General features: G+C 48.0%; 1 protein-coding gene across 1 annotated transcript in view; it reads right to left on the bottom strand.

Annotated features, from left to right (window-relative positions):
- Positions 1-12,129, bottom strand: part of PRKX (protein kinase cAMP-dependent X-linked catalytic subunit) — a 92,925-nt gene that overhangs the window by 41,251 nt on the left and 39,545 nt on the right. Inside the window, exon 3 of the mRNA XM_024115470.3 lies at positions 1,502-1,765. Within this exon, the coding sequence (XP_023971238.1) occupies positions 1,502-1,765 (264 nt within the window). The remainder of the gene's footprint in view (positions 1-1,501; positions 1,766-12,129) is intronic.

Raw genomic sequence — 12,129 nt, forward strand, 5'->3', positions numbered from 1 at the left:
GCGGAGGGGCTGGGCCCGTGAGCCATGGCCGCTGAGCCTGCGCGTCCGGAGCCTGTGCTCCGCAACGGGAGAGGCCACAACGGTGATAGGCCCGCGTACGGCAAAAAAAAAAAAAAAAAAAAAAAAAAGAGTCATGAAAACGCAACACATACGGCTTTGCAACTACATCAGCCTTACTTATCCTGCATGCTGTCCTTTTCTAAGCTCTAAATTATAGGATGATACACATTCATTATAAACACTTCTCCCCAGGTAAACAGAGCATTCAGGATCCTTGGGGCGAATTAATCCAAAAGGTATTTTATCTTGAATTATGTAAGATTTTATTTTATTATTCTTCATGACATCAACTTTTCGGCGCTAACAATGTTTCTCAGAATTATTTGTCCCAGTAATCCCACTTTTGGAAATCTATATTATAGAAATCATCTCAAACAAGTATTTATAAATAGCGCATGTACTGCACCTCTACTGACATAGGAGAACAGTCAAACTCATCATGCATTTGCTCAGCAAAAGGACTCTTTTGGTGTTTTGTTGTTATAAGAAATGAAAAGACATAAGTTTAAAAAAAAAACCGACATAAAGACAATGTCAAAATGTTTAAAGGCATAATCCTTCCTGCTCAAAGGTGGTGGATTAAAGGAATTCAGCTCTGCCCCCTCCCAAAAAAACAATGAAGAATGATGGAAGGAAACTGTACAACATGTGATCCACCAGGACTAAGAAGGAACCAGGTGACAAAAGCAGCAGAATTTTGGAAGGTGCCCAGGAGATGAAGCTCTCTCTGAGCAGAGCTGAGTGGAAAATGGAAGGGAGAGTGCAGGGAGAAAGCTCCTGGACTCCACGTATGTGCACGGAACATTCGATAAAGAGGAAAGCTAACTTGAGAGCTACCCTCTCACACCTGTCGGAATGGCTCTTATCAGAAAGGCAAGCCGTAACATGACTTGGTGAGGGTGTGGAGAAAAGGGAACGCACGTGCACTGTTGGTGGGAACGTAAACTGGTGCAGCCACTGTGGAGAACAGGACGGAGGTTCCTCAAAAAACTAAAAATAGAACTACCATATGATCCAGCAATCCCACTCCTGGGTATATATCTGGAGAAAACTCTAATTCGAAAAGATACATGCACCCCAATGTTCATTGCAGCACTGTTTACAATAGCCAGGACATGGAAGCAACCTCAGTGTCCATCGACAGATGAATGGATAAAGATATGGTGTATACACACACACACACACACACACACACACACACACACAACGGAATATTACGCAGCCATAAAAATGAATGAAATCATGCCATCTGCAGCACCGTGGATGGACCTGGAGATTGTCATACTGAGTGAAGTGAGTCAGACAGAGAAAGACAAATACCATACGATGTCACTTCTATGTGGAATCTAAAGAAAAAGGAAGTCACAGCACAGAGGACACAGAGCACGCTGCCAGAGGCAGGGGGCGGGAAGACGGGAAAACGGGGGAGATGTTCACTTACTTGTCCACCAGTTTCTTGGCGAACCCGAAGTCGGTGAGCTTGATGTGACCGTGTCTATCCAGCAGGATGTTCTCCGGCTTCAGGTCCCTGTAGACGATCTCCCTGGAGTGCAGGTACTCGATGGCACAGACGATCTCCGCGGAGTAGAAGAGCCCGGTGGGGCTGGAGAAGCGGCCCTGGTTGCGCAGGTAGCTGAAGAGCTCACCACCCGGCACGAACTCCATCAGCATGTACAGGAAGCGGTCATCGTGCCCCGTCCAGAACCTGCGGGACCAGAGCGGGAGTGAGGGCTGCGCCTCGGATGGACAGAAAGGGACAGGGACGGACAGATGCTGAGATGGCACTTAGATGGAGGTCGTGTTACATGAACAGGTTGTGTTAAGATATCTCTAGGTAAGACATGATCATACTAAGTGAAGTAATAAGTAAGACAGAGAAAGACAAATACCCTATGATGTCACTTACATGTGGAATCTAAAATGAGACACAAATGAACTTACCTACAAAACAGAGACAGACTCACAGGCACAGAGAACAGACTGGTGGTTGCCAAGGGGGAGGGGGTGGGGGAGGGATGGATTGGGAGTTTGGGGTTAGCAGATGCAAACTGGTATATAGAGGAGGGATAAACAACAAGGTCCTACTGTAGAGCACAGGGGACTCTATTCAAATTCCTGCGATAAACCATCACGGAAAAGAATATGATAAAGAATGCATATATACGTATAACGGAATCACTTTGCTGTGCAGCAGAAATTAACACGACATTTTAAATCAACTATACTTCAATAAAATCTTTAAAGAAAAAGATATATGTCCAGGTCCATGTTAGGATACTCATATACATGGACAGATGCAAGACATGTGTGTGGACAGATGTTAAGATTTGGTAGAGACCGATGTTAAGATATGTCTATAAAAAACAAACGAAAAGATATGTCTATAGGTATGAGAACAGAAAAACCAACACACAAACAGATGATTATTTTGCAAGAAAAGATACACCCCTAGGGAGATGTTAAGATACTCATACAGATGGACCGACGCCCACATCTGTGTGTGGACAGATGCTAAGATTTGGTAGAGAGCGATGTTATTGGTACAGACACATGTTAAGACATGGCATAGACAGATGTCACGTTATGTGTATAAATACACGTTAAGATCGATCTCTAGGTGGATGTTAAGATCCTCGTATAGGTGAACAGACGTCGAGATATGTGTGTGGACACATGTTAAGGTTTGGCAGAGATCCATGTTATGGGTACAGGTACCCATTCGATGTGCTAAGATGTGGCACAGATGATGTTATGTTACGTGTACAGACACACGTTTAGACACGTACAGGCAGACGTTAAGATTCAGGTACACGCAGATGTTAGGATACAGGGAGACACAATGCTGAGGGATGGCTATCCTGTCGAGGTGCAAAGGTCTCAGAATGGCCAAGAGTAAATACCAACTTTTGATGATAAACTGGCGAACAGCCTGTTATGGGCTGAATTGTGTCCCCAACCCCCAAATTCCTATGTTAAGTCCTCACCCCAGGACCTCAGGAGGTGATTCGATTAGGAAATACGGTCTTTAAAGAGGGGATGAAGGTACAATGAGGTCACTAGGGTGGGCCCTGATCCCATAGGACAGGTGTTCCTATAAGAAGAGGAGATCAGGACACAGACACACACAGAGGGACGACCCTGTGAGGACACAGGAAGGAGACGGCCGTCTCCACGGTCTCAAAGGGCACCCACAAGGCAGACATCCTGACCTCATACTTCCAACCTCCCCAAACATGCGCTAATAAATCTGCTGCCCCAGCCGTGCCATCTGGGGTGCTCGTCTCACAGCCCGAGCAGAGTCACAGGGGGTGGGCACACCTCAGGGATCACACCTGGTTCAGTGGCCCCAGGGCTGTCATCAAGACTGCAAATTTCCAGTCCATTCACGATGGCCTCCCAGGCACCTGCTGGGAAAGGTGGCCATTAACTAAACCCCAAAGTAAGAGATTTCTAAGCAACGACGGGTAGGACATGTCCCCAGAGAGTCAGAAGAGACACATCATCCTTAGAAAGGCGTTGATCGGCTCTATCCATGGAAGAAAAGGCAGCAGCGAGAAACTGAGGAGAAAAGAAGAATATGGATGCAAGAAGAAGACAGAGTCCTGAAGGAATTGTAGAGGTCACGGCAAAGAGGAAAAGCAACAACTACATCCTCGGGAGAGAAGCACTGATGGAGAAGGAAGTTTGCCTGTAAAGGAGATGTAGCTATGTATGGCTGATTCACTCTGTGATACAGCAGAAACTCATACACCATGGTAAAGCAATTATACTCCAGTAAAGATGTTAAAAAAAAAAAAGAGAAACGCTCTTTGGAAGTAAGGGCTCTGTTTCTGAGCGGACTTAGAACACAGAAGCGTGACTGACGCACAAGCATATAAAGGTTCCCCTGCAGGATCGGGACACACAGAGGATGGTGTGAACCAGCGTCAGGCTACCGTGCCAACGGTGCCTGACCCCCGACCCCCCAGCCCGGGCACCCTCTCTGCTCAGGACACTGTGCTCCCCTCCAAGGCTGGTCCCAAAGAGCCGCGTCCATCTGGGCTTCCATGAAAACAAAGGATGCTCTGAGGACCCGGCATCCTTGGGGGAGGATGCTCAGGGCACCATCCGCCAGATGGTCTTGCCTGCTGGGATGGGCTGTTCCAATAAAATAAAGAAAAATACAGGCACACCTCGTTTCAGTGTGCTTTGCACACACCGCATTTTTAACAAATGGAAGGTCTGTGACAACCCTGTTCCGCGAGCCACTCTATGGGCACCATTTTTGCAACAGCATTTGCTCACTTTGCGTGTCTGGGTCCCCTTTTGGTAATTCTCGCGATACTTCAAACCTTTTCGTTATTGTGGCGATCTGTGATTTCGGGTGTTTCTATTGCAAAAAAGCAAGTCACGGATGGCTCAGGGGATGGTGAGCAATTTTTACCAATAAAGTGTTTTCCACTATGGTACCCACATTGCTTTTTTTAGACATAATGGTACTGCACACTTAACAGACTACTACAGTCCAGCGTAAACATAACTTTTAGATGCGCTGGGAAACCAACAACTTCGTGTGACTCGCTTTACGGCGGTATTTGCTTTACCGTGGTGCTCTGGAACAGAACCCACCGTTATCTCTGAGATCTGCCTGTAATAAACCGTATCAATATATACACAGAGCATTGGAGGAGATAGTCTGCAATGACCCAAAAACTAGCTGGAAGGAAAATCACAAAGCAATAACCAAGTGTGGCAGTGGTCAGGAAGGTGTAAGTTTCTGCAATAAATAAAAAGATGGGGGACTTCCCGGGCGGTCCAGTGGTCAGGACTCGGCGCTTTCACTGCCGAGGGCACGGATTTAATTCCTGGTTGGGGAACTAAGGTCCCTGTAAGCCTTGCGGTGCGTGTGGTCAAACTTGAAAAAAAAAAAAAAAAAAAAAAAAAGAAGGGCTGCAGAGAGGAAAAAGGCCCCCCATCGTAGATGTGAAAAACTTTTCTATGCCCAAGGGAAGCCTTTTAAAAACAAAAAAGGACAACACACTCTTCTGATGTTCAAATGAATGGCTGTTTTGTTGAGCACTATGGTTTATATGTCTTCGCACAACATGGGCCACGTGTGACAAAAGGCTTTCTCTACGTGCGCGTTTACACGTGCAGACTCTTTGCACGACGGGTGCAGCTGGGGGGTGACGGCTACCCTCCGACAGGGTTGCTATCCATGCCATTCTTTCTCGGTGTTCCCCGTTGACTGCTGTCTCTCGGAGTCAGAGACGGCCCAGCATCCTGTCTGTAAGCAGCACAGTGGCAGCCACGTCTAGGTGTTGCTGTTCTCCCAGTTCCTGACAGCCGTGCCTCTCTGTCCTGCTCCCCTCCTCACATCTTACAGCTCAAAGGCTCAAGATCTGCGGTGTTGAGTCGAGGGAACACAGCACGCAGGAAGAGTGCTTTGGGGTTTGCCGGTTGTGGCTATTGCTACTAGGGTGGAACACGAGTTTGTCCCCCCAAAGGATCGCTTTGGCACGCGGGTTATTTCGAGCTGAAAACAATCAAGGCCCAAAGACTCAAAAAAGAGACCTTGACCTTCTCGCTAATAGCCTAAAGGAATTTAGACGGAGGAGCTGTTCCTGGAACCGCTATCCTCACCAGAGATGTCTGCCAGTGATATGGGCCGCCCGTGGTGGGGAGACAGCAGGGCCTGGGGATCAGGGTACACCCTGGGTCCCACTGTCTCTGCAGGCTCAGCAAACACTTGTTTACCAAGTGTTTTTAACAAGCGTTACTTGTTTTTCTTTTCCGTTTCCATGTCAACGGCCTTCCTCCCCTCTCAGGTCCCAAGCCACTACCCCAACAGGCTCTTTCGTCTTTAGCTGGAGATGGCAGCATTTAAGATGAGGGCTTGGACCACTTTTGTGAGTGACTCCGTTTTCCCGGGTCTCTCCCGTGTGTCCAGGGGAGTCAACTTTTGTGTGACTTTCTCCTGTTCATCTGTCTCACGTCCATTTCATTCTTAGACCAGCCAGAAGAGCCTAGAAGGATAAGGAAAATGTCTTCCTCCCCGACATGGCTTTCGGGAGAAATCGTCTGACCAGACGCCCATCTTCCTTCCATCATTTAAAATCGAGATGAGTCGTTATCTTTGGGCCGCCCGCCCTCCTTCTCTGGTCCACATACCGATGTGTATGGCGAGGACGTTCCGTGCCGTGATGTGAATACAAGCGCTCAGTATCCCAAACGCACGACAGCCTCCCTGTGTTTTGTGGGCGAGCTTAGAACCCAGCAAGGGCTTTGCGGTTCTGACGGGGAAATGCGTTCTAGGGCAGGGGTCCCCAACCCCCAGGCCACGGTACTGGTCCGCGCCCTGTTAGGAGCCGGGCCGCACCGCGGGAGATGAGCCGCCCCCCCATCACTTTATCCGCCACTCCCCATCGCTTGCATTACCACCTGAAGCCCACCACACACACACACCTTCCGTGGAAAAACTGTCTTCCACAAAACCGGTCCCCGGGGCCAAAAAGGTTGGGGACGGCTGTTCTGGGATCCTGACTCCTGACTGGTGAACTTGTACACTGAACCTCTACGTAAACTGGTGACTTGAATTTCTCTGGGGCAGGGCGGATGGCCAATCTAGCTAGAACTCATCCGGAAAGGCCTGGTATTCTGGGATTTCGGGGCCGAACCGAGCCCTTGGGACGACGTGAAACAGTCAATAATATCTAAGCAAGGGCACTACCATTTTCTGCAGCTGTGAATTGGGTTGAAAAGGTAGGAGAAATATATATAAGCCTATCTCTCCTCTGCTCCAATGCGCGCGCGCGCACACACACGCGCGCGCGCACACACACACACACACACACACACACACCCACCCACCCACCCACCCCTGGAGGTCATCAGTGAGCTGCTAGGCAACTCATTCTCTGCGTATCTTCTGTAACTGCTCCCACAGACCCACCGTCAGGATAAGCAACTGACCCACCATCAGGATAAGCAACTGCGCTGACGTATTCTCAACTCTGGAAAACAATGCATCACAAGGTTCCAAGGCAAACTCATCTCAAGTCTCAGGAGCATCAGGTAATGGACGATGTGGGGAGACGAAGACAGGATCCAGATGGGGTTAGAAGTGAGGAATGAGTGAGCAAGGAAGTGGCGTGTGTCGGTCCCGAAAAACAGCGGGGCTGGACACCAGGTGATTCGGGAAGGAGGCCGGGGTCACAGTCTCTCTTTCCGTCACCTGGGCTCCAGGGGAACTGCGATTTCATCCACGGGCAGGTCGACCGATGCAGGCAGCAACCGGGGGTGAAGTGTCTGTTATCCGGCCCCCGATTCCTCACACGTCAAGCCATTCTCGGATACCAGCTGGGTGTCCTGGAATTCAACTCAGTTCTGGTGCTGTGCACCCACAGTCAGCATGAGACCCCACGGGGGTTAGGGCTCAGTCCCACGAGACCCCGGCGGCAAGTCCAGGTGGCCACCTGTGCTTCTGACCGACCGGCTGCAGGTGGAAGGGTGCCACGACCTCTCCTTGGGTTTAATTTGCTAGAACGGCTCACCGAAGTCAGAGGAAGATTTACGCGCTAGATCACCGGTTTATTGTAAGAGGAGCTAACTCAGGAACAGCCAGGTGGGACCGACGCAGACGGTGAGATCTGGGGAGGGGGCAGGGGACCCCGACACCCTCTCCAGGCTGCACTCTCTCCAAATCTCTACATGTTCACCAACACGGAAGCTCTCTGAACCCTACCTTTTGGGGCTTTTATAGAGGCTTCATTACATAGGTCTGATTAACTCACTGGCCATTGGGAAGTGAGCTCAAGCTCCAGGCCCCCTCCGCTTCCCAAGGTCAGGGCGGGACTGACAGTTCCAACCCTCTAATGGTTGGTTCCCCTGGTGACCAGCCCCCAGCCACAGGTGACCCGGGGGCTTTCCAAGAGCCACCGCTTTAACCGAACAGAAGACACCCTTACGGCTCTCAACACTTCGGAAATTTCAAGGGTTTTAGGAACTCTGTGCCAGGAACTGGGAAGAAGACCAAATAAATGTTTCTTATGATAAATCACCGTATCACAGTCTCAAATGTCACAAACAAGGGATAGAGTGGGGAGAACTATACCGACCGATAAAGATGGATGAAGATGTTTCTTCCACAAATATCTAATGAAATCAAACAAAACTCCAACAAACCATCATACCTAAGAAAGCCACTGTACATTAAGCGGATAAGTCATTTTTACCTATGTAGATCACACGCAAAAGTGATCCGTCATCAGCTTGCTTTAGAAGCAACAGTTTTCAAAGAAAGCCACCCATAACCAATAGAAATTATGGCTATAAAACAAACAAAAATCCTGAAGGCCCTGACACCACTTTCCTTCTCCAAATCACGAAAATCAAATAAGTATCGAAAGGAAGAAAAAAAATTCCTCCGATACATCTTCGCTTCAAAGCTCCACCAGTTAAGGGGTTTCTTCTATGGAAAGAACTTGTAAAGAGTTGGGTATTAATAATGATCAGAACTAAACAAATATTCAAACAGTTCCTGACATGACGATTCCGAAAACAGTTACAGTCATCACTTGGTGCTTGTGGCTGACAGGAGGGAGTCCGTGTGACCACAGAGGAATTAAACTCTTGAGTTTAGAAAATCAGAAACAGGATAAACTGCATCAGCCAATCTGTTCATCCAGAGTCATTCTCATCAACTGCAGGACACTGTCTTTTGCACCGAGTCTATAAAAAAAATAAAAGTTTGAGGGCGAACGGCAAGGTTTATCACATCGCTACGAGAAAAGCACGCATGTAGCGGATCTAAAAGGCATGGGACCCATGGTCGGCATCACAAAGCAACATCTCCAATGACTCATGATCACCCGTCTTTATCGACCTCACCACCCACTGGTTTTCTCTTTGTTGAGTGGATACATCTGGACGAGGACCCACTTCGGAGAATTCCCTGGCGGTCCGGTGGTTGAGACTTCGCCTTCCAGTGCAGGGGGTGCGGGTTCGAGCCCTGGTCAGGGAACTAAGATTCCACACGCCTCGCGGCCAAAACACCAAAACACATAAAGCAGAAGCAATATTGTCACAAATTCGATAAAGACTTAAAAAATGGTCCACATTAAAAAAAAAAAAATCTTAAAAACAAAAAAAAAACAAAGGACCTACTTCATACCTGGCAATGTCCTGTCTTGGACACACTGGAAAGGGCATCTCCCGTTTGGCCTGTCATGAGCCTTGTGGGAAGCAGGGGAACTGCCTCTAAACACCGAACACAGAAGGGGGGTGTGTCCCAGCAAGATGGGAAGGGTGGGCCAGGTGTATCTGTGGTCGGAGGAGGCTGGGGACAGACACACAGGGAAGGTGGAAACTGAGGCACCAGTCAAACCCTAGAGCTGTGGATGCACCGTAGAGAGTCTGCATTTTGTCGAGGGCAGGAAGGAAAGTCACTGATGGGACTGGAAAGCAAGGGATGACAGTTGGGTTTTCATGTCAGAAAGAAGCCCCAGTCTCCAGTCAAGAGTGGATGAGCCCTGGGGAGGTGACTGAGAAGAAAGAGAGGGGACCCAGATGCACAAAGGTGGATGGACTTTGGAGATGTGATTTAGAAGAAGAACGGGCAGGTCTGGAAAAGATGAAATCTAACTCGAAAAGATACATGCACCCCTGTATGCAGAGCAGCACTATTCACTACAGCCAAGACATGGAAGCAACCCAAGTGTCCATCAACAGAGGAATGGCTAAAGAAGATGTGGTACAGATACACACAATGGAATACCACTGAGCCATGAAAAAGAATGAAACAATGCCACTTGCAGCAGCATGGATGGACCTGGAGATGACCATACTACGTGAAGTCATTCAGACAAAGACAAACGTTATACAATACCACTCATATGTGAAATCTCAAAAGTAATAGAAATGAATCTATATACAAAACAGAAACAGACTCACAGACACAGAAGCATGGACGGACCTAGAGATTATCATATTGAGTGAAGCCAGAAAGAGACAAATACCATACGATATCACGTATATGCGGAATCTAAAATATGATACAAACGAACTTACTTACACAACAGAAATAGACTCACAGACACAGAAAACAAACTTATGGTTACCAAAGGGGAAAGGGGGGAGGGATTAAAAACTAGGGGTTTCGGGTTAACATATACACACCGCTATATAGAAAATAACCAACAAGGACCTACTGTACAGCACAGGGAACTGTACTCAGTATAATAATCTATAATGGAAAAGAATAGGAAAAAAGTTTTATACAAATATATAAAACTGAATCACTTTGCTGTACACATGAAACGAGCACAATATTGTAAATCAACTATAGTTCAAAGAATAAAAAAAAAAAAAAAAAAAAAAAAGGAAGAGGAAAGAGCAGAAGCCCGGGTTAGAGTGAACACAGAAGCAAAGAAAAGGAAACCAAAAACAGTGCCCGGGGGTGGGGGGGGGACACCCAGGAGCTGGAAGGGCCATTGGGGGGAGTCCAAAGGAGGAACTGATTTGAGGGGTGGGGCAAAGAGGAAGGTCAAGAATTCCTTTCCGACATGAGGACCCTGAACTGCCTGCGGAGACATCCGGGCAGAAGGGACCAGGCGCCGGTTGGGTGGATGAGTCTAGCTCGGACGGAGCAGGTGTTGAGTGAGAAGCTGAGTTTAGGAGTCTAGAGTGTCTAGTGTGCAGCAAGTGTGACCACAGTGCATGATTCTGGGAGCTCATGCACGTCTGTCCCCTACACCACGTCCTCTCCCTGGTCCTCCCACCTCTACCTTGCATGGCCCAGCTTCTCTCCAAGGAAAAGCTAAGAGACCTCCCTCCCTTTCTGTACACCCTCACCCCTGCCCTGCCTGCTGGAACATGTCCACCCAAAATGCCCAAGAGGGATCTCTATGAAGCAGAGTTAAAAACACTGAGAGGCCAAAAAAATGTGTATAATATGCTGTAAGGATGCCACACTCTGCGTGGGTGCGTGCGCGCGCGCACAGAGCTCTTTAAGCACAGGGAGAAGGACAGAAGGCATCGTACCAAACTGTCAACGTGGTGGCCTGGTGATGATGGAGGGATAAAGGAAGAAAGAAAAGGGAATGAGGCAAGCTGAGAAAAAAAAAAAGAAAAGCAGAGAAGAGAAGAGAAAATGCTTAAGCACTCTCCATGGGCAGGAAAGAGAATGAGATGTTGAAAATGCACTCAAGGAGTTGAAGCAGGGACTCAGACGTCTATACATCTGTGTTCACAGCACCACTGTAACAGCCAAGAGATGGAAGCAACCCAAGTGTCCATATGGATGATGGATATAAACAAATGTGTTCCAGTCACACAATGGAATATTACTCAGCCATGAAAAAGGAAGGAAATTGTCATACAGGCTACAGTGTGGATGCACCTTGAGAACAGGATGCTTGGTGAGAGAAGCCAGACCCCAAAGGACACACAGTGTGTGTGACTGCACTCAGAGGAGGCCCCTAGAGTTGTCACACTCATCAGAAAGTAGACGGTGGGGCTGGGGGCTGGGGAGGGAGACGCAGTGTTTCATGGGCACCATGAGTTCCAATTTTGCAAGATGAAAAGGTTCTGGAGATGACGGTTGGGATGGCTGCACGATGTGGATGGACTTAACGTCACTGAATTATACACTTAAAAATGGTCAAGATCGCAGACGAATGGATAAAGAAGACGTGGCACATGTATACAATGGAATATTACTTGGCCATAAAAAGAAACAAAGTTGAGTTATTTGTAGTGAGGTGGATGGACCTAGAGTCTGTCATACAGAGTGAAGTGAGTCAGAAAGAGAAAAACAAATACCTTATGCTAACACATATATATGGAATCTAAGAAAAAAAAAGGTTCATGAAAAACCTAGGGGTAAGACGGGAATAAAGACACAGACCTACTGGAGAATGGACTTGAGGATGTGGGGAGGGGGAAGGGTAAGCTGTGAGGAAGTGAGAGAGTGGCATGGACATATACACACTACCAAACGTAAAATAGCTAGCTAGTGGGAAGCAGCCGCATAGCACAGGGAGATCAGCTCGGTGCTTTGTGACCACCGAGAGGGGTGGGATAGGGAGGGTG

The sequence above is a fragment of the Physeter macrocephalus genome, chromosome 7 (genome assembly GCF_002837175.3).
Source record: "Physeter macrocephalus isolate SW-GA chromosome 7, ASM283717v5, whole genome shotgun sequence".
Lineage (NCBI taxonomy): Eukaryota > Metazoa > Chordata > Mammalia > Artiodactyla > Physeteridae > Physeter > Physeter macrocephalus.